This window comes from Triturus cristatus, chromosome 10 (assembly GCF_964204655.1).
Source record: "Triturus cristatus chromosome 10, aTriCri1.1, whole genome shotgun sequence".
Lineage (NCBI taxonomy): Eukaryota > Metazoa > Chordata > Amphibia > Caudata > Salamandridae > Triturus > Triturus cristatus.
The window spans coordinates 369376038-369399249 of NC_140593.1; the positions used below are offsets into that span (position 1 = coordinate 369376038).

General features: G+C 45.2%; 1 protein-coding gene across 1 annotated transcript in view; it reads left to right on the plus strand.

The window, feature by feature from the left end:
- Positions 1 to 23212, plus strand: part of DNAH11 (dynein axonemal heavy chain 11) — a 3007685-nt gene that overhangs the window by 1447903 nt on the left and 1536570 nt on the right. The window contains exon 43 of the mRNA XM_085631597.1: positions 19310 to 19463. Within this exon, the coding sequence (XP_085487723.1) occupies positions 19310 to 19463 (154 nt within the window). The remainder of the gene's footprint in view (positions 1 to 19309; positions 19464 to 23212) is intronic.

The following is a 23212-nucleotide window of genomic DNA, read 5'->3' on the forward strand; positions in this document are numbered from 1 at the left end:
ACCGGGGAAGTACCCTCATGACTGCTCTTCCTACTGCCCACTTTCTCTATTGAACGTGGACACAAATATTTTTGCTAAAATATTGATGAACTGCTTGGCCCCTCTAATGCCATCTCTTGTAGGGCCGGAGCAGGCAGGTTTCATATGCACTCTTACACACAATCTTCGTACTGTGTTCGGACCAATCCAACATACAAAGCAGGACACCAAAGTCGCCACTTTTTTTTACATGCAGATAAGGCTTTTGACTTGGTGGAGTGGAATTTTATGTTACTAGTTTTTGAGTGCATGGGTCTAGGAAACATCTTTCTAAGCCTCGTCACTACCCTGTACATGGCCCCAGCGGCCCAGGTCCGGGTGAGCAATGTAGTTACCGCTCCCTTAGCGATTTCTAGGGGCACTCACCAGGATTGCCCGCTTTCCCCGCTCCTTTATGCCCTTATGGCGGAGCCTCTAGCCTGAGCACTGAGACAATACCATAGCCATAGGGGAATTTGTTTCCCTGGTCATAATCTTATAATTTCATCTTATGTGGACGACACTCTCCTATATATTCATGACCCGGCCCAGAACATGTCCCCAGTACTATGCGAAGTAGTGAGGTTTGGAGAATTCTCAGGACTGAAAATCAATTGGGCTAAATCCATTATATTCCACCTCACCTCAGTTACACTCCCTGAACCCCTGGATTTCCCTTGACGTGGTCCACAGACTAGGTACAATATCTGGGAATCCAGATTCACAGGACAATTATGGTAGATCTATTACCAAATTAGAAGATGACATTACTCGATTGATTTGACTCCCCATTTCCCCCGTAGGCAGAATTTCCATTATGAAAATGGTAGTCCTTCCCAGATTCCTGTTCCTATTTGTTAATATCCCGATGGTCCTGCCGGCACACTTATTTAAACACCTTAGAATGTTACAAATAAAGATGGCTTGGGCTGACAAGCAACCACATGCCAGTTGGGAACTCTTTACTCTTCCATATAATATGGGGGAGCTGGGTGCCCAAGATATGGACCTCTATTACCCAAGCATCTCACGCATACTGTTTGTTACATCATCAGACCTCTCCCCCTCACCTACACATAGAACGTATAGCACTGTCTCCTGCCCACTTAGCGACGGCATTGTTCCATGTGGCAACTAAGAAGTTGTCCGCATGGGCGTCAGCCGAACCACTGCCTTCCCCTCTAACACTATTCCACTATTTCAGAGCTAGAAGTGCAATGTGGGATCTGCTTTGGGATGAGCTACTTGAACCTCCAGAAGTAATTTCTTTCTCCACCATGATTTGCACTGATTCCCCAAGTAGTCTGATCTCACACATATACACGAAGACTCAGGAATCTGTATTAGAGTGGCAGATCTATTTGGAACTCACTATAAATGACGGCATGTGGAAATATTGTTGTGAGGCAATTAAGCGCATTACCCTTAATGGGAGGCACCGCCTCATACAACTCAAATTCCTTAACTAAATTCACCACACAACTGTTCGGCTACACAGATTTGGTCTGCGGGAGTCAACCAACTGCGAGAGATGCGGAGAGAGTGAAGCTGACTTCATACACTTAGCATGGCTCTGTCCCCCTATCGCTAGCTTCTGGCTACAAGTGTGTAGGTAGCTTGAGGGACAGACAAAGGGGTATGAATAGATGCAGCCAGTAGGTGGGTTTCTACAAAAGGATTCTTTTTATTTTTCAGGAACCTCTGCAGTTAAAGTGAGGTTTAACAAGTCCATATACCGGACAGGTAAAGGAAGAGAAAAAAAAAACAACACAAAAAATAAATAGCTGGACAGGATTTTCTCCAGAAAGAAAAAACATCAGTATCCGGACTTTGAGTTGGGGGTCTGCTATGGGTCCGCTCCTCACTCCGGGGCGTCTTCGCCTTCCAGCTCTCTGGGGTTTTGTTTTCTTCCTGCGTGCTCCAAAAAGGGGAAAACCGGTATTAGCTTATGTCTGTCCGTATCTAAGTTTTCGTGCTACCATCACCAAATGCTGTGTGGGAACAAGGAAGGGACTGTTTAGGGAGTGAAGGAGGTGTGTGGGGGAAAGGCCGGTAGGAACTAGCAGTGGACTAACTCCCTGTGTCACCCCACCACAATGATCCTCGTAAAGACACTTGCCTTGGGCCACGGCCCGTAAGCAGGGCCGTGGCGGTTGGACCCGGGGCGTCCTCTCCCTCCTTTAGGCCTCCGGGTTTGTCAGCGTTTTACTCTCTCTCCGGTGTCCTTGGGACTTCGGGGTCCTTCCGTTCGGCTCCTCGCTTGCCTCTGTTGTCTCCGGTTTCCTCGAGTCTTCAGGGGCTCTTCCGTCCTGCGCCTCGCGTGCCTCGTCTCTTTCTCCTCGATTCCCTGGCTCAGTTGTCTTGGCTTCTCTGTCGCTCTCTGCGTCCGCGCTGTTCCGCCCCCTTGGTTTCCACACTCCGACCTTATTGTCCTCAGTTTTCGCCGACGTCCTGACATCACGCTTCCCTAGTGCGACTAGACCGCTGGCTGCTTCCGGTTCCCCCCTTGTGTCCCAGTCCGTTTTGTCCGACTTCCGCTGGGCCGAGCTCTCGTCCTCCTCACAGATCTCCCCCCTTTGGAATGGACATTGGGCCATTCAGATGATGGGTGCCGGGACAAGTAATCCGCACTCAGTTGCTTCACTCCTGGTATATGGAGGGTCTGAAACGAAAAAGGTTGTAAGGCGAGAAACCATCTTAGAATGCGGGCATTGGTATCTTTGTTCTGTGCGAGCCACGTCAGGGGTGCATGATCAGTAAGGACAATGAATTGTCTACCTAACAGATAGTACTGCAGGGATTCTATGGCCCACTTAATGGCTAAACATTCCTTCTCTATCGTCGAGTAGTTTGTTTCCCGGGGGAACAGTTTTCTGCTGATGTACAACAGGGGTCTCAGTTCTTCACAGGAGTCAGGTTGGAACAATACAGCACCCAACCCATGGCCAGAAGCGTCTGTTTGAAGGACAAAGGTACGCTCAAAATCAGGGAACTTTAGCACTGGGGTGGTACATATAGCATGTTTGAGGGCCTTGAATCTATTGTCTTGTACTTGCGTCCATCTGTGTATGCATGTAGGATGGGCTTTGGATAGGAGATCTGTTAGCTGGCTAGCGATGGAAGAAAAGTTGGGTATAAACCTCCTATAATACCCTATGAAGCCAAGAAAGAATGGACTTCCCTTTTTGTCGTAGGTCTGAGGATGGTTCTAATAGCCTCTATCTTATTTTATTGGGGTTTGATGTGTCCTTCCTGTATGGTATAACCCAAATACTGTATTTTGTTAGTTCCTAATAGGGATTTCTTTGGGTTGATGGTAAGGCCCGCGGACTGAAACACAAGGAAAATGGATTCCAGATGTACCAAGTGCTCCTCCCAAGTTTGACTGAAAAAAACCACGATATCATCGAGGTATTCTGCAGCATACTTCTGGTGTGGTTTTAGTACACGGTCCATTAACCTCTGAAACGTTGCAGGTGCCCCATGCAACCCAAAAGTGAGTACCTTGAATTGGTACAGGCCTGAGGTTGTTGCAAATGCCATTTTTTCTTTGGATGTGGGAGTTAACGGGATTTGCCAATACCCCTTTGTTAAGTCTAGGGTTGACATATATCGAGCCTTTCCCAGACGCTCCACCATCTCATCTATCCTGGGCATTGGATAGGTGTCGAACTTTGTGATAGCATTCACTTGTCTAAAATCGATACAAAATGCAGACAGCCGTCTGGTTTTGGCACGATTACCACCAGGGAGCACCAGTTGCTCTGGGAGGGTTCTATTATCCCTTCCTTCTCCACTGCTTTCCTGCGTGATTCTGGGATGCGGTAGGGTTTTTGTTTTATAACCTTTGGGTTCAGGGATGTTATCTCGTGTTGAACCAAGGAATTTAACCCGGGACTTGTGGAAAGCAGGCCTGGAAAGGCTGTCAGCAAAGCCCCTAACTGGGTCTTTTGTGTAGTGGTTAACACCTCTCCGGTGGGTACTGGCTGGTCTAGGGAGTCCTGGGCTGGCAGGAGAGGAATGTCTAACGGCGGGGAGATACAAGCTAGAAGGGCGGGGTTTCTCACCAAAAAGGAGGGCTGAGAATCTTCACATTTTTCTTAGGAGATTCACGTGGTATATCTGTTTGCCCCCAGCTCGGTGGGGCAGTAATACGCTGTAGGTGACAGGTGTTACCCTTTTTTCTACCACATATGACCCCTACCACTTAATCAACAACTTGTCTTCAGTGGAAGGGAGTAACAGAAGGACCTTCTCCCCTGGCTGAAACACCCTAAGTCGGCTATTACGGTCGTAATACCTCTTCTGCGTCTCCTGCGCTTCCTTCATGTTATCATGTACCATTCCCCACAGTTGTGTTAAGGAAGCTTTAAGGTCAGTAGCATATTTTAACAGCGGCTTCCCTTCCTCATCCTCCTCTTCCCACTGTTCAATTGCCATATCCAATAGGGTTCTTGGTTTCCTTCCAAACAACAACTCAAATGGGGAAAACCCAGTGGACCTCTGTTCGTGTGTCCGTAGAGCGAAGAGAACCAGGGGTAGCTTTTGGTCCCAAGCCCTCCCGGTTTCTGAGACGACCTTGCGGAGTAGGTTTTTGATAGTTTTGTTGTAATGTTCCACAAGGCCGTCTGTCTGTGGGTGATAGACTGAGGTTCTAATCTTCTCTATCCCAAGTACGGTACAGATCTGCCCCATCATGCGTGATACAAAAGGGGTTCCCTGGTCCGTCAAAATTTCTGAAGGAAAACCGACTCTCGAAAACAGGGTGATCATGGCCTGTGCCTCAGCCAGAGTGGTCATACGTGATAAAGGGAAGGCCACGGGATATCAACTGGCATAGTCAACTATGACAAGTATATAGCGGTGCCTTCTGGCTGAGGGGGCTAGGGGGCCAACTAAGTCCATCCCAACCCGTTTAAAGGGAACATCAATGATAGGTAGTGGTTGTAGGGGTGCTTTTATGATAGCCCCAGGATTCGTATATTGACTAGGCCTGGGCTAAAATTACATTCCGCTCGTGGAAATTGCGATAATTTGACATTTTCGTGTTCCGCGGAGAGCGCGAAAATGTCAAAATTTCCGCAATCCGCATTTTACCGGAAATTTTTTGCTTGCTCGCGCTGTAAAATAATACATTCTCGCGTGTGAGCGATCGCCTTACCTGAATCCCCGCGTTCGCTGACAAGTTTTCCCGATCCGGTCGCGTGCTCCACGAAATGTTGGATTGTTGGTAGCCATTTGCGCTGTCTCGCGACAGTTCGCGCCCGCAGTAACGTCATTCGTCACGCGATCACGTCCTTCGTCTCGCGATCATGCACCGCGAGACAAGTGAAAACAAGATGGCCGCGCCCGCGAGCAACCGCATGGGTAAATTGGCGAGCCGCGACCATGCAGCAAATACCGCGAACGGGCGGGAAAAAAACTTCTGCATCTTCGCGATATTTCCGCGTGTTTGCGGAGATTTTTAACATTTTCGCGATAATTTGCGGAAGTGAATTTCGCAAATTCCACCAACCCCGCAAGCAGCGCAGTGTTTGGCGACATCCCTATAGACACCTGGCCAGTAAAACCTCTCTAGGAGATATTTTAGAGTATTGTCCTTACCATAGTGTCCACCCCCCATTTTCTTATTGGCCAACAGGAGCACATGTTCCCGGAAGGGATTCGGTACAATTAGTTGGGTTTTGACTTGAGAGTCCCCTTTTTCAGCTCTGTACAATAATCCCCTTTTTACCATAAAATAAGCTCCTACCTGGTCCGGTGGTTGCTCATGGACCTGTTCCCAGGTGTGTACGAGTGACTTGTCCTCGCGTTGGGCTTCCCGGAAGCTACAAGGTGTTGCTCTGTCTGTGGGAACCACTACCAAATAGGTGTCTATACGGGGCAGGACCCTTGGTGGCAGTGTGACTACAGGGCTACCCTACGCATAGAGGTCCCACATGAGATTTTTCCTCTCCTTAACTGGGATGGAGTGAATTTATCAACAGAATGACAGAATTAAGGAGCAGCTATCCGCCCTTATTGCACAATAGTATAGGGAACTTCCCTTGTACTTTCTTAAACTTTCCAGGGGGTATACGCCCTGAAGAATGTCCGTGCACCCTTCATGGGGCAATAAGGACAGAAACATGTTGGCAATAGGGTCCTAGGACCATAATATCCCTGGATACCCACTTCTTTTGTTTTTACTATCAGTGCCAGACCCAAGAATAAAGGGATACTGGGGTCTGACACCGTTTTTTAATCTTTAACCCCCTGGCCAAATATCATCTCAGTAAGTGCTCCCTGAAATACTGGTTGAGCCCACCCTGACTTGTAGGCGTCGGGGTGTCCCGATGATGAAGCATGACACCACTTGGGTGTGTGAGGGAATATAATAACAAAAGGACTTGCTTCCTTCCCCACACTTAGGTGGTGTTATATACTTCAGATAGGGCATACCATCATTCTGGTCCGTTGTAGTTAGCGATAGATAATAATTGCTGACTGGTTACTACGGGAGTACTTATAGTGATCTAGTTGCTCTGTCTGTGTCTGAAAGGGAAAGAGGAAAGGCAGTTTGTGATAGCGGCGAACAAGAAAAATCCCTTTTCTCCCTTCGTCTTTCTCGTGTACTCTTCCTAGCTCGGGTGCCTGGTTTTTCTATCTCAATACCACTAAACGGGGCTTCTTCTGACCAGGTCTGGGCGTATCTTTTTGTTCCCTCCATGTAGGTCTCAAATTTAGCGTGGTCAGTCCCTATAATAACGGCTTCTGGTAAGGAGGGAATCACACTCACCCTCTTCAGGTGGGGGTCGTTATCCACTTCTAACAGGACTTCCGCCATGGGATATGTTTTTGTGTCCCCTTGTACGCAGGTTACCCTCACTTGCTCGGTGTTCTGTAGCTGGGGGGCCCAATCAGGGATCTGTCTACCACCGTAACATGACACCCGGTGTCTAACAGCGCCTGTCTCTTCTTGCCATTTAAAAACACCTCAGTTTTATAGCGTTGGGGACCCTCCCTCGTTAAAAGGATCCTGCCTCGGGTATACCCTACCTCCATAGGCTCTGTGGGAGGGTCCAGTGAGGACATTGTCTAGATATATGGCCCCACTCTGCGCAGCTAAAACATTGAGGACCTTGCCCACTGGCACCAGAGGGAGCTGTGTTTTGTCTAGGGATGGGGCGGGGTGGTATCAATGGCTTGAGGTCGGTTTTTATGGGGGGCCTTAGGGAAGAATGCAATTGAGGTTGTGTGGGGGGAAGTGGAAACTGGGGTCGTGTATGGCCTGCTCTAAAGTCTGGGCCCCTATGGAAGGCGCATCCGATTTCCACCACTGAGGAGGGGTGAGATTCGGGTGCTGCTTCACCCATGATCTTGTAGTGGGTGGTAAGGCATCCAGAAATTGTTCCAGGTAGACCTTTTCGACTACTTCTTCTATTGTGGGCATGTGGGGAGTTAGCCACCTGTTGCCCAAGTCCCTTATCCTATAATATAAGGCTCAAGGATTATCCCCAGCAGACCATTTTCCTTTCTGAATTTGTTCCGATAATGCTCTTGATTGAATCCTAGTTTCTCCAGAATCGCCTTCGTCACGTCAACATAGGTCGTAGTCCCAGCTGGATTGGCGGCTTGGTACGCCGCTTGTAGGTCTCCAGAGAGAAGTGGGGTGATGTATTGACCCCATCTTTCTTGAGGCCAGGCTGCTGTGGACGCTACTCGTTCAAAGTTTAGGAAGAAGTAATCAGGATCTTCCCCTTCCTGATACTTTTGTAGGACCGTTCATGGGACATTGGGATGAACTCGGGTGTTCATTATAGTGTCAGTGAGTCTTAAGATGGTTATGTCCTGCACCTGTTGGCTAGTAGTGACTAGGGTAGCCTGATCCTTTAGGGCTCCCTGTAAGGCTTACCACTCCATACTTGCCACCTGTAACTGTTGCTCAAACACTATCTGTAAGTGTCTCTGTCCTTCAGCCAACTGTGGAACCATATCTTCCAGAGGCACGGGTTGTGTCATGGCTCGACACGTGGGGACCGGGGATCTATCCCACTTCTGACGCCAATTTGTTGGTAGCTCACGGGATAGACAACGGGGTATGAATAGGACGTAGCCAGTAGGTGGATTTCAACAAAAGGATTCTTTTTATTTTTCAGGAACCTCTGCAGTTAAAGTGAGGTTTAACAAGTCCATTTACCGGACAGGTAAAGGAAGAGAAAAAAAAAAACAACCCAAAAAAATAATAGCTGGACAGGATTTTCTCCAGAAAGAAAAAACAACAGTATCCGGACTTTAAGAGTTCGGTTCTGCTATGGGTTTGCTCCTCACTCCGGGGCGTCTTCGCCTTCCAGCTCTCTGGGGTTTTGTTTTCTTCCCGCATGGTCCAAAAAGGGGAAAAGGAGAACAAAAAGAGTACCGGGATTAGCTTATGTCTGTCCGTATCTAAGTTTTCGTGCTACCATCACCAAACGCTGTGCGGGAACAAGGAAGGGACCATTTAGGGAGTGAAGGAGGTGTGTGGGGGGGAAAGGCCGGTAGGAATTAGCAGTGGACTAACTCCCTGTGTCACCCCACCAACCCCACCAGAATGATCCTCGTAAAGACACTTGCCTTGGGCCACAACCCATAAGCAGGGCCCTGGCGGTGGGACCCGGGTCGTCCTCCCCCTCCTTTGGGCCGCTGGGTTTGTCAGCGTTGTACTCTCTTACCGGTGTCCTCGGGACTTCGGGGGTCCTTCCGTTCAGCTCCTCGCTTGCCTCTGTTCTCTCCGGTTTCCTCGGGTCTTCAGGGGCCCTTCCGTCCTGCTCCTCGCATGCCTCGTCTTTCTCCTCGATTCCCTGGCTCCGTTGTCTTGGCTTCTCCGTCGCTCTCCGCATCTGCGTTGTTCCGCCCCCTTGGTTTCCACACTCCGACCTTATTGTCCTCAGTTTTCACCGACGTCCTGACGTCACGGTTCCCTAGCGCGACTAGACCGCTGGCTGCTTCCGGTTCCCCCCTTGTGTCCCAGTCCGTTTTGTCCGACTTCCACTGGGCCGAGCCCTCGTCCACGTCAAAAAGTGTTTTCTAAATTAAGTGATATCATACAAAAAGCGATTAGCCCTGATCCGCTTCTAGCCATGTTGGGTTACTCTAAAAGATTGAAGAAAAGCGTCAGACGCCCAGTAGATATGGGACTTCTGATTGCTAAAAGACTAATAGCTATTCACTGGTCGCATGGCTCCCCCCACTCTAGCCCAATGGTCTAGAGATATGGTATTTTGCAACACATAAACCAAAGCATCTAGTGAACTACTCCCCTCCAGAAGCCGCCCAAAAAACTTCTGGAGTTTGTATAATAGCTACATCGAAGCTCAGACATAAAAGCCTACCACACTAACTACTTCTACATATGGGACAAACGGACATGACAGATCCCACCCCTCTGATTACTCTCACCTGCTGCTGCCTCATGTATGTACTATAGTGTGATGTTGCCTCTGAATCACTGTGATTGTAATTAGTTATTTTGTTGAGTTTGATTTGACATTAATATGTGTTTGCATTAGATTTTTGTTAATTGGACAATTTCATGAATGTATTTTTTCACTGCGACCTATAATTCCTAATTAAATGTAATTTGTTTTTTCTTTTTTGTTTGTCTTGTTTCTGATAAAATGAAAAATAAATTTGAAAAAAAAGAATCTGCAATCTGCATGATTTCCTCTTTATCCGTATTGGCATAGATCTCCAGAGCAGAATTGGAGATTTTAGCATTTAAATCTCCCTCTAATACCACTAATTGACATTCTTCCGTGGTAGCTATCTCATGAATGTATGAGAAGAGTATACTCAGCAAAAATCAAAGTTTCTCCCAGGAGGGATATATAGATTTGCCACGAGGAAAAAAGTAAACCTTCCAGAATCTCCCAGACATGCCAGGTTCAGCCATATACAAAGATTTGAAGGATGGCAAAAGACCTTCTGGTTCCAGTTGATCAAATTCTTAAGCAGAATAGAACCCCCTACTAGCATGACCCTTTTCAGAGCACTTAGCATGACAGGAAAATACAAAATAGCCATCTCAATCAAACTCTTTGCAAGACCAAGTTTCTTGCAAACAAATGATTAAAGGGTTCGTAGATTACAGAAAATTCAATTTCGTCCCATTATGACCCAAGCCGGCCATATTCCAAGACAGAAGTACCCCTCCCACCCCCGAGGCTACCTCAAAGGAACACTCCTTTCTGGTATCGGACAGGTGTTATTCAGAGCTCTTGCGATCCAGCTCCACTGGGCTGATTTATCTTCTATGTTTGGGACCTGGGAAGCAACTGCCACATCTGACACCAGATTTATTAAACAACCCCTTTTATCCAAAGAGACCACAATATTTTTGGCATTGCCTAATGAATACTCAAAATCGAGGCCCATTGCATCTAGTGCCACAAAATTAACAACCCTAGAGGCTTTCGAGCACTGAATTGTTGGACACATAATAGGAAATTTCTCAAATTCTAGAACAGGTGATATATCAAGCCCTTGTTTCAGAAAATGCTCACAATTCTGCAAAAACAGATTTGCGACAATCAGGGAGCAAAAGGTAACTCTAGAGTAGGAAAGAGTATCATGTAGGTTAATCTTCACATTTAAAATAACCCTAATTGCTATCGGTTTTAGTGATTCTATTTCTGAAAAAAAATTAAGAATGAATCCTCTATTTACCGGAAAGGATTCATTATCAAATAGCCAAGTAAAATCCACTATGGAAGTAAAAACATTCTGTACCACACTAACTTTCTGTGTAACATCCCTTGAGCGAATCCATAAAGGAACCCCATCGCTACGACTAACAACTTGTGGCCTACCGTTAGTCTTAACGTTCGAATACGACGCAATGGGGGTGATTTGGACCTCTAAATTTCTATTAGACTGAGATGTGGTCCCTATAATAGTTCTATTCAACCCCATCTGTGTAAAACTCATTGTTTGGTGCCCCGCCTCTAGGTTGCCATCCACCCTAGCCCCCGAAACCCCAGGCCATGTCTGGAGCGTAGGAACATCACCTCCCTTTACCAGTTCCATTTCTGAAGGATCTTCCAGCTCATTAATCAGAAGAGGGTGAGTTACTTGAGGGGACTGCAACATCAAGTTTGATGAAGAAACTACTATTCCAGAAACCCCCAGACTCCCTGTCGTTATCATATCCGCTGGGAGGGTTTCCCTAGAAACACCCTCATCAGATGGGGGTTTAGGACCACCCTCCGCTATTATGATCTGAGTGTCACTCTGACTTTCGGGGATCAGTGAAAAATGCAATTTTGACTTTTTTCATCTAGCGAATCGTCTTGTCTTTTTATATTTCTTTTACATATTTCCCCCCTTTTGATTTCTTAAGGGGCTTTCCATCTTCCCTACTTTCAACCCTCCTATCTGTGACAAATCAGGGGGTTGGGCCTGTGAAATAGGTAGGGTTGAGGCCTCCTCTTCCCCCCTCCCCTGCTCACCCACCCAATATGACCCCTAGATCTTAATTTCTCTACTGCCCCCTTTTTTATCATTGTTGAACAAAGGGAAGGATTTCAGTATAGGTTTTCCCGAGAGGGGACCCAATTCGGCCTCCCCAAATAGTGTACTTAAACAAAGCTCTTCCTTTTCAATATCACACAGAGGTTCAGAGGGAGGCAATAAATAAAGCGGTATTCCCGCTTGAACAGAGATGTCTCTCGACTCTCCCAGGGGGACAGGTGAAAGTGGCCAATCATTTGCCAGTTCTTCCCTATGAGAATATAACCTGGGTATAGGTTTGATAGTGTCAGACTTTTGTACTTCGAACAACATTACAGATATCGTTTCCAATATATGATCAGAACTTGATACAGATTTCTCTAATAAAGATAGAATAGAATTAAAAAAAATGTCCATACAAGCAAGATTTTCCGAAGACACGCCCTCGCTCTCATTAACCTAGCTTTGGTTGTGTACAAGGCAGGAATACATCATGGACAGACTACAAAGAAGTTCCTGTTATAGACTGGTGCTACAGTATAATAGAGGCAAAGAGAAACACCTAGGAGAAGAGCTTACAATGGGAGTGTTTTTCTCCCTGAGTTTACTCATTAGATGATCATCCTTATTGGTATGATCATGTGGGACTCCCTAGCCCCTTATTTGGGTTTCTATATATCAGGGAGTGTAAAGTCTTCCCCTGTGTTTGACTTTTCACATGCCGTTGCCTTCTCAACCATAGAGGAGACAGCTCCCTGAGGATCATCCAGAGCACCAACATCACTTATTCCCTTATCAATATCCCCCTGAGCCGGTGAAACAGCGGGTATAACCACAGTCATACAATCTGACTCTGACCTGTTTGAGGAAATATGTTGCTGACTCTGTTGAATTAGCAGGAGATTTTGAGCCCAAATTTGCACGTAAGGCCGCGTCAGATGTAACATCGGTTATACAGTCTGGTTTTAATCCATTCAAAAGATTATGTTGCTGACTCTGTTGGTTCACACACGAGTCGGGACCCAGATTTGCGCATACGAAAGCGTGAGATGGCTGCCCACTTAAACCATCCTCAACATCTACAGATACATTTATCTGGGCCTGGACTCCTTCACAGAGCTGAGTCTGACTCCCCACAGGTCTACAAAAGTCTCCCTGCAATTCCACAGCAGACAGGGTAGAAGACATTGCTGAATGGGGGTGAAAGCTAGGACCTTCTTGAGCCAGTATTCCCACCTCAGGTGCAGTCCAGGGTATCTTTCGAAAAAAAACAGTAATGGTTGGGTGGGATTTATAGCAGATTTGCTGTAGACTTCTAGTACCACTATACGACCTCCTTAATTTATAGGATCGACTTGGTGACGAAGAGAGCACACCCCTGAGCGTAATTTTTTAGAGGTCATCTCACTCAGGCTTACTTGTCTGCCTAGGTCGCTCCCACCTCCACCTCCACTCTTTGTTTCATGATAGAGTTCGCAATGGAGTTATTCAGTGGTTTGGTATTTCAGTAATGCGGTTTTCCAGCCTCTTCAACACTCTCTGGAGCCTATCGGCTATCGTCAGAGGATTTCAGGCCAGGTGCGCAGTTTAGCGTAGCTGTCGCAGCAGAGGGCCACAAACTGAAGCCCCTGCTGGAAATTAGCGACAAAGCGTGCAGTGGGCGGCGGGCGGTCGTGACAAAAGGCTGTAATTTAAAAAATTAAATGACAGGAATAACTGGTACAGCCTTGGGCTCGTTACTCGTAACTCCGATCCCTACACCGCTGCCAGCTCCTCGCTACCTGCCAGCGCCTTGCTCCTCGCTGGTAAGTCACACATGTAGCACGTCTCAGACAGAGCAGTCACCTTTTCAATGTCTCATCATTTCGAGTTCTCCATATGGCAGCAACAAGAAATTATGCATGTGGTGCAGCTGAACCAATGCAGATTCCATCAAGCGGCTAATTTTTGATGAGCTAAATACAAATATGGATACAAAGAATAGTCTGAAAATCTCAACATTAAAGGTCTCACTGGAGGCAAAACCACTTCACCAGCTAACTATTCTTAGTGATATGCCCAAAGGCATTCATAAGAGACAAACACCTTTCTACTGGCCCTCATCCGGGGGGAAGTCTTTCTGGAATTCCTGAAATATAAACATATAGACTTGGTTTTCGATTCCCATGTCACAGTAAGACAACCATATATTTCCTCAAATCTGCAAGCTCATGTAAAACAAATTTGGGGGAGCTGTAGATTAATGTATATACAATTTCCCAATTTGACGGATCTTGGAATACATCCTGCCTGGTTTATCAGGATGTAGGCTATGTGACTATAATGTTTAGTTGGTAGGTCATATTATTAGCCTAGGTCCAAAGCCTTGATTATTCAGAAGAAGTATCTACAGAAGTATTTTAGAGCATCTAGCGTGATGACAATAAAAGAGGCAGTTAAATTATTCTCTAATGACGATACCATCTTATACAATTTAAACCGAATCAGTAGCATAATTTATGCTTCAACATATATTACTGCCTGCTTTTTTATAATCTCATTGAATTTGTATTTTTACAGGGGGTCTGAATAATCGAATAGGCTGTACATTTTTGTTTTAAATGTTCACAGTAACTCTTTTATTCAGCAATCTTATCAAATGTAATAAATCTTATGTTCATCCCAAACAAGTTAGCAAGAGTTGGTTGCATAATCCATTAGTCGATTTAAACAATAGTTATATTTGTATTGATTCTGAGGTTTTACAAGGGGGTGTTAAGATTTTCTTGGTTTCAGGATTTATTTTAACCAATGATTTATACAATAAATGTATTACTACTAGTACACTTTGGATGCCAGCAAAGAATGTCGCGTAGTACCCTCCAGCTAGTCCCTTCCTCAGTTGGTCTTAGGGATCCTATGCACAGAGAAAGAACAGAGCCTGACTTTTAATCCTGAACCTCGGCACCCACATGGGTGTTCCCAAAGCAACCACTGGTTTCTGAATCCACTCAGTAAGTACCAATCAAACTCCCTCTAGAAGAGTACGGGTTTTCCTGCATCCTTGAAACATCAGCAGTGAGATTTGCTGTACTCAACAGTGCATAGGCTGCTCTCCTTTGAAGCTTCAAGTGAGGCTCTGCAGCACCTTTCCTACTGTACTGCACAGGGGAGGTAAGTGCAGCTAGTGATGAAGGAATGACCCAGCAACAGTGAATGGGGATTCCTGGTGGCTTTTTATGATCTGGTGCCAGGAGTCTGAAATTCTAGTCTGAAATTCTAGCCAGAAGCCACTACGTAAGGGATTGTACATGGGATACAACTGGACACCATCTGATCTACCATGGTGCAGGTAAACAGAAAAGCAAACTATGTGGTATTAATCAATATTGTTCTATAGATAAATACATCATTGAATGAAGGTCCAGCAGACAATTATAGTTTTGTGGGAGGTACTAAGAAAATAATTACCAGCACCCCAGGTGTTAGATACACAGAGTGTATGATTGATTTCCATAGCTCCCTAAGGCAAGTTGTACCTATTTATAACAAATATGCACACATTTCTAAGTCTCACAATGGAAAGACTTAGTGTCAGATCATAGAAAGTGTGACAGGGTCTTAGTACAATTGGTATCTTTTTTTTTTGCACTAGTGGACCAATTACAAAGCATTTTTGACAGATGTGATTACATATTCTTGAAGGTAGCTAAGGCATTACTTGGGGCAAGATTCTTTTGTCATCATGTGACAAGAGCAGATTTGATAATGTTTCTGTATATTTGTTGTGTTTCAGTTTTTGTGCTGGGGATGGACTGCACTGACATTTTTATGTGGTTGTATTTTTGTGCTGCATTATTGCACTCCACTGTTGTGTTGTACTGTACGTGTATTTTGTTCTGCTCTGACTATTTTTCTGTTGCCTATTATGTTTAGTTGTGTTGTGTTGCATTGTGTTAGGTATTATTAACTTTAGAAAGGTCAATATGCTTCTTTAGTTCCAGCCAAAAGCAGCAAATTCCTTTAAAGTTCCGGTGACAAACATCCACTTACCTCTGTTTAAGGTGGTACAGTACCATTGCTCAGGCTCTTTTACCACAAGTTAGCCCAAAAATGTAGTAGAAACATGTCTTAAATTAGCTTTTTGTTGAAGCAACAATGGAAGATACAGAAAACAACAATAACAGAATACGACATAAACACAGCACAACTATAACACAATAGCAATACAGCAAAATAAAACACAACATTATTGTGACAACAAACCGACAAAAGTAACTGAAAACACAAAAAATGCAGCAAAATTGTTTTTTATGTTGTTTTGTTGTGGTGTTCCCTTCTTTTTTCATGGTTTATGTGGTGTTCTTTTGTGTTTCAGGTTTGTGCTGTTGAACTTACTTAAGGAGGCTTTCAATCACCATCTCTCTTAATGCATTGGTCTATTGTTGTGCCATTCACATTTTGCTTCCGCCCACTACAGAATACAGCATGGGGCAGTGGGTCAGCGTACTTCAACCACTTGTTAGCTCCACTTTGAGTGAATGCGCTTTGTTCTTTCAAAATGAGCACATCCGCACACAAGGTAGTTTAATTTAGCGCCAGTGTTTTTGTGTTCATTTTATAATTACTTTAGTGTTGCCTTTGTGTTTAGAGCCTGAGGTAAAAAAGGACCTTTAGACCAGCTGTGAACAAAGGCCACATTCCACGCCTTCTCAATTCCTGTCTGCTGCCAGTGCTGTTGTAAATTCCTTTTGAAGTGCCCTTTGTTTATCTGACAGCTGGTATGTCACAGCATAATAGATTGCATCCATTTCAAACGGTTCTCTATTAAGTTATCCTCTTTTCACTGTGCATGCACTACACATTTATTCTGGACTCAATTTCACCAACTGTTCTTTAATAAACTTTGCCCAGGTAGAAAACTAACCTTCATCATGCCTCATTTGCAACATTCATATCACTTTTTTTATTTTGTTCTTTGCTTGTTTTTTTCTTTTTTTCTGACTTTTTCTTTCCTTCTTTTTTGCTCTCTATCGTACTTTTTTCTTTCCTTCTTTCTTTCCTCGCTACTTGCTTTCTTTCCTTTCTTCCTTCCTTCCTTCCTTTTTTCTTTACTTTACTTTTTCTATCTTTCCTTCTTTCCTTTTTCTTTATTTCCCTCTTTTTCATCTCTCCCTCTGTTTCTTCTTTCTTCTATCTTTCTATCTATCCTTCCTACTTTTTCATCTTTCCTTTCTTTTGCTATTTCCTTCATTCTTTCCATCTTTCCTTCTATCTTTCTTCTTTCTTTCAATCATCCATTCTTCTTTTTCTGCCTTCATTCTTTCCGTCTTTCTTCTTTCCTTCCTCCTTTCTTTCTTTCCTTACTTCTTTCCTCCTTTTCTTTTTTCTTATTGCTTTTTTCATGCATCTTTCTTTCTTGCTTTCTTTCTTCTTTTCTTTCATGCTTTCTCTCTTTCTTTCCTTCTTTCTTCTTTATTTCCATCTTTACTTTTGTTTCCTTCTTTTAAAAAAAAAATTCTTCCCTCTTTCTTTCCTTTCGTTCTTCATTCTGGTCTTTTGTCTTTTTTATTTTCTTCCCTGTATTCTATGCTTTCTTCCTTCTTTTGGCCTGTTGACCCTTTCTTTCATTCTTTCTTGTTTTCCCTCTTTCTTTCCTTCATTCTTGTTTTCTTTCCTTTCCCGATTCTTTCTTTCTTGCCTTCTACCTTACTTTGTTCCTTGCTGTCTTTCCTTCTTTCTGAAAAGCAAGAGTCTGGCAACCAATGGCAGAATTATAGACTTTTTTAGGTCTCTGTTAGTGAAGATCTTTTGATTTTACTAAAATTATGTGCATGACATAGTTACTTTTAAGTGTTTTCAGCCACACTTCATCCATTTGTCTGTGGTTGTCTCATTCACATTTTTCTCTAAGGGGCGCAATGTGTCAGCTCACTTCAGCAACTGGCTGACTTCACTATGAGTTACGTCATGCTGCCCTTTCACAATGAGATCATCCACACACAAAATAGTTCCCTTCATGGAGTACTATTGAAATTTTGGAGCCTTCCCCAACAATAACGTTTTGTAAAAATGAGAATTGCCAAAAGGTTGTCCTATAACGCCAGACCTATTGGCTTTTCCAATGCTTGTTTTGGTTTTGATGGGTCTAACGTTCATGCATGTAACTCAGAGATTCTCCAAGTTAGAGCATGAACTTTAGACAGCAGAAGTCAGAAACAAAAAGGAAATCCTTGCTCACTATTTCTGACTTGTGCTGTCTGCATTTCATGCATTCATTTGGAGAAATTCTGAGCTGTATGTATGACCTTTAGGCTCTATGGAACAGATTTAACAACACTTTGAGTCTCTACAAAGTCATGCAAAGTGATACAAAGCAAAGTAGTGATAAAGTATTTAGATTCCAAAACAAAATGGAAAGTACCCTTAAAGTAATGCAAATTGCACTTTGTGCTGTTTTTAATAAAGGGTGCTTCCCATCAGCGGTCGGACTTTGTGCAAAAAAGTTATGCCTTCTTGAGGCAGGTGCTACTAGGAGAAAGTGTGTAATTTCTCCTAACATTTCACACATTGAATATGGGCTGCACTGAACAGAGCGCATCCAATGTGTGAAAAATGTAAAGGTTTGTCTAGACATAATATAATATTATGTAATAGAAATGGGGTGTGGGTGGGTCTAGGCATTCTGTTTGTGCACCAGCACTGGGGAAGAGAGCCGAAGTGCTGTATCTTAATAAATGAGGCTCTGGGTTGCTCTTGCCCCCTAGTGCAACATAGCTCAGCGCGAAGCAGCATCTTTTGTTGCTGCATTAAGTTAAATCTACACCCTCAAACACAATAGATCAGGAGCTGGGCTATGCTCTGAGTCAGCACAGATCTTAATGATGCGGCTGGGGTGAACTGATAAGTTGCGAGTGTTTGACACATTTTCCTTCCTAGAAAATGTCTACTTTCTAAAATGGAACTGTATAAACAGCAATTTTAAACCACCCAGAATATGCCATAATATTAATGCATGCATTGACTTGAGGAGTAGCAAATCAGCATGGTTTGTATGTAAATGCTACTCAAAGAGCTGGTCAGAGTGCAGCAAAGGTCATCATTTGTGTACTGAATGTGTGTTAATTCACAAAGCACACATGGGCGAGAAGACAATAACTTTGCACTGGTGGCCAGCAGGGATCGGGGGTGGTGAGGCAAGGGAGGGGATGTCAAAAAGTAAATCAATAAAACCAGTTACCGTATCGCCGTGTCCAGCGTCTCTCCTCCGTTGGACTCAGCTGAACCAGGAAGCACACTTCCAGGCTCCCCTGACTAATCACATTGCTGCAAAGCAGCATTGTGATTGGTCTGAGCGCCGTGGCTCGGCACTCAGACAGGAACACTCAGAGAGGAGCTGGGGACTTGGGCATGATATCCACGCAGGCTGTAGTGCAGCCTGTATGGAGAACATGCAAAGTGCGCATGATGGTTTGGCTGTCCTGAGAGGGAGGGTCAAAGTGTCACTGCGCACTTAGGAGGGGGGCAAACCACTCCTCCCCTGCTCTGAGAGCAGAGGAGCCCCACCCGCCCACCGCCTGCAAAGCAGGTGTAAACAATACAATGATAATAACATCCAGTTATTATTATTTTAGTGTTCTTTAGTTACACTGCTTAAAAGCAGTGAGGCAACTCTCCTCGGCCTTAGTGGAGGAGCCGCCACTGTCATATTGGTCTGCAAAGACCCCCATCTTTTGTAGAAAAACACCGTAGAGATCACAAAATGACATCAGTAGATTCATCGACCTTCACCAGAAGGTGACTAACAGTACATCTTATGTTGCTAATCCAAAGTGTTTTATTCCAGATATGTGACCAGCTGGATAGATGAAAGGAGTCACCAGAATGAAAAAGCCAATTTGACAATCCTGTTTGACAAGTATGTGCCAGCCTGCTTGGATCAACTGAGAACAAGCTCTGTTAAAACCATCACTCCGATCCCTGAGCACAGTATGGTACAGGTGAGCAGTACGGCAAGAAGATGAGTGACATGTTTAAGTAATAAACATTGGGTTTTTGGTGGTGTTTTAGATTTTAATGCGATGAAAGCAGAGGATAAAATGAGTATTTATAGTCTGCTTTAAGAAGCACACAATTATAGCATTCAAAAGCGAATAGATACAGCAATATGATTGTCACTATAATGTACACCGTGATGACCTTCATAGGAGATGAGCACAACACTGCCATGTTTCTCATGTCTGTGATTGAGTCGACTTTATCTTTAAATTGTGGGACAGTTAGTGTTTTGTATCCCATTATAAAACCAGCACTACAAGACCTAAAATGCAAAGAAAACTCCCCAAACAGAGCATCTACTCACACATGGATGTGGGAAGCTTCCCTATGTTAATACATAACAATTGTTAAACAGTATTCCATTTTTTATGGACATTTATGAAGTGTTTAACCCCTCCAGCACAGTACCACAGCACTGGGCTAAGGTTTGGGTGCATTTTTCAGCAATTACATCAAGGCACACAAAACTGACATAAGCATTTTAAGGAACAAATGCCATAGATAAAATATCAGTATAGCACAATATATCAAAGGGGGCTTGCTCTATCCAGGTGTAATACTTACAACCAGGCTGCTCATAGACAGCATTGTTCGAAGAATGACAGACCCAGATATATTTGGCAACTTTTTCTTTATTTCTTTATTGGCATTTGATAATAAACATTGCTCAACATCAACTGGCCTGAGGGGGAGACAGGGGCACGGCAGAAGACAAGCAACGTACAATGTAATGTACCACACAAACCCATTCAACGGGGTACCACAGCCATTACGATACCAATATATCATTTCCCAGTTTGAAAATGCACAATAGGTCTGACCATCAGTCAGTTAGGCGAATGACAGTTTGTCTCCCAGCCTCCGTGATTCAGTCAACAGGGCATAAAAGCGAAGGTTCCAGCACAGCTCCTGCAGCATGTGGATTCTGGACCTGGGAGGATGGGGGGTCACTTTCTGAAGGGGGTCCCTCCATCACTGGCAGAGGGACTATGTCTTTTTGGTGCAAGAAGGCAGTAGAAGTTCTCAAATGTCCAAAAGTTTGATAGTTGCTCCTGACAGTAAGTCACATTCTGCAACCATGCCTCTATTGTGGGGGCAGGCCATTTGTATCAGTGCACAGCAACTTGACGTTTACCCAGGAGAAGGAGCATGGCAGTGTGACAACGGTCTCCATGGGGTACATCTTTGACATATCCCAGGGCGCCGATCAAGGGAGTTCGAGGTGGGGAATGGCTGGTGATAGTATGTATGACAGAGAACACCCCAACCTAGAATTCTGCCACGCACAAGCACTCCCATGCAAGGTGTAAGAAGGAGGCCTGTGGGGCAGCAAAGAGAGCACACATCCGCCACCAGGTCTACTCGGTGGAGTTGCATCGGGGTACTGTATAGCCTGTGAAGTATTAGCTGCAGTCTGCAGTTGGGGAATATGAATGTTATCTGACCACAGCAGTTGGACCATTTGGAATCTGTGATGGGTGACCAGTGTCAGATTCCCAGGTGGCGCACGCTGCAGTCATCCAGACAGGTGCTCTCATGAGGCTTACACGATAGAGTAGAGGTGAGTTTCAAGTTTGCAAGGTGAGGGGTTGGTGAGTATGTGATCCAGAGCTTGTAAAGTGGGAGGGGGTTTGGTAAGGTATTGTGTATCACGCAGCAATAAGCGTGAAGTTGCTAATAGAGATGGATCTCTAGTGCAGTGGGATGCGTTGTGTTGGTGGCCTCAAGTTGTGATATAAAGTGGTCCTCTGGGTATAGATTAGCAAAGATTATAAGACTGTGCCCCTGTAACGTGGTACCCTCATGCATAAGGAGGGGGTTGCACCTGATAGGTAGGTATGGAAGGCACAAATAGGCAGAGGTGCTCAGCGTGCCACCTCATGCCATCCCACGCCCAGCGCACGTACTCCACCATGTTTATCTCAGCTTGCAGTGGTTTGTAGGTTACGTAGAGCACTGTAGTCAAAGCGCACGGTGCTGCGTAATCTGCCTGGATACCCATGTAAGGTTAAAATTTTGTGGGATAGAGCCAGAAGTTAATGTAATGCATACAGGGCCATATCAGGTGCACCCAGCCCCCACCCCCCATGATAAAGCGGTAAGGTGACTATTTCCCAGGAAATTCTCGGTTGCCTGCCAGCCCAGACGAGCGCAACAAATTTTGTTTGCAGCCACCGCTGGAAGGGAGTGGTAAGTGGGAGCAGTATATATAAAAAGAGGTACAGGAATTTAGGTAGTATAATAATTTTTCAGATGGCTATCTGTCTTGTCTCGGATAGTGGCAGGTGGGACCATAAAGGGACCCTGTCTTCCAGCCACGCCACAGCAGGGTCATAGTTGGGCCTCCAAAGCTCACCTGGATTACGGCTTAGCCAGATGCCCAGGCACTGAACTGGTTCGGAAGCCCACTGTAGCAGGTAGTCAGAGGGAAAGGGCTGTATGCAGCCAATGAGGGGGAAGAGTGTGGACTTTGCCCAGTTAACTTGAATGCCAGAGTAACCTCTAAAGCATATGACCTTGCTAAGTGTGGGTAGGTTCTCATGCAGCTTGCGGATATATACGGTCACATCATCTACATTAAGAGTGGGTGGTGAACTCTGCTCCACCAGTGGAGTTAGAGGAGTTTTCCCAACTCCGCATGCCACAAAAGACTCTGATTCTGCCGCTTGGTGGAGTTTGGCCCTCCCCCACCCCCTACATCCAACATCAATGCAGCCACACTTCGTCCCTAAGAGAGGAGAGGAAGACTCACTGGCAGTCACCGCTTCAAAAACTTTGTCTGTTCTTCATGGCCTCCCTGTGGATCCCGCTGCTTATCCACCTGTGCTGCAGTAATTCTCCCTCCCACTCAAAAGATCTCAAAGGCCACCGTGAATTCAGCCTCTGATGGCATGCTGGATGCATACATCCACTGCCTTTCTTCCAGAGAAACTGTGCTGAGGCGTGAAGCAGATAGTAATGAGGACATTGCAGCGTGTCCCGTTGTGCCCTCCTTCCGATTCTTCCTGTGTCTTTCCCTCCATGGCAGGTCAAGGCGGAGCACCAGACTGCCAGCTCATCGTGGGACACACACAAGGGAGGCACCCCTCCACCCCAGGCCTGGTTCCTGCCTGAGGCTGGCCCTGCTGCACTTCATTTGAGAGACTCCGCCGGGTGAGTGTGGCATGCAAGAAGCGACCTATGTAAGGCTCTCCCAGGCCGGGAGAGTGTAGGGGGGAGGTTCTCCATTTCTGGACTACTTGTGCCTCACAGTGCACTCTGGAACTTGTAGTCCGTCTGATAAAAGCAAACCAATAGTGGAGATGGCTGGTGGCTTGTGGGCCAGTCCCTGTCAATCACATGATAAATTGGGTCTGGAAAAGCATGGAGGTAGCATGCTACCTTCCCTGAATGCGTGGAGATCCGTAAGAGAGTGAGTCACAAATCTGAAAGCTGCATAGAAAAGAAGTTCACCAGCCTCTGCACTCACTGATAACAGAGAGGCGTGATGCAAGAAATCCTCTATCACATCTAGGGCAGAGCAAAACTCCCTGGAATTCCACTGAGGTTTATTGCAACTCCACGGAATTCCACGTAGTGCAACTTCATGAACTCAACCCACCTCAAGTCTACATACAGTGACACCACCAGGCCTCTAGCTGTGAAGCCAAGGCTGCGGTGTGCATGCTGCTGTCGCAGCCTGGCTGCAAGG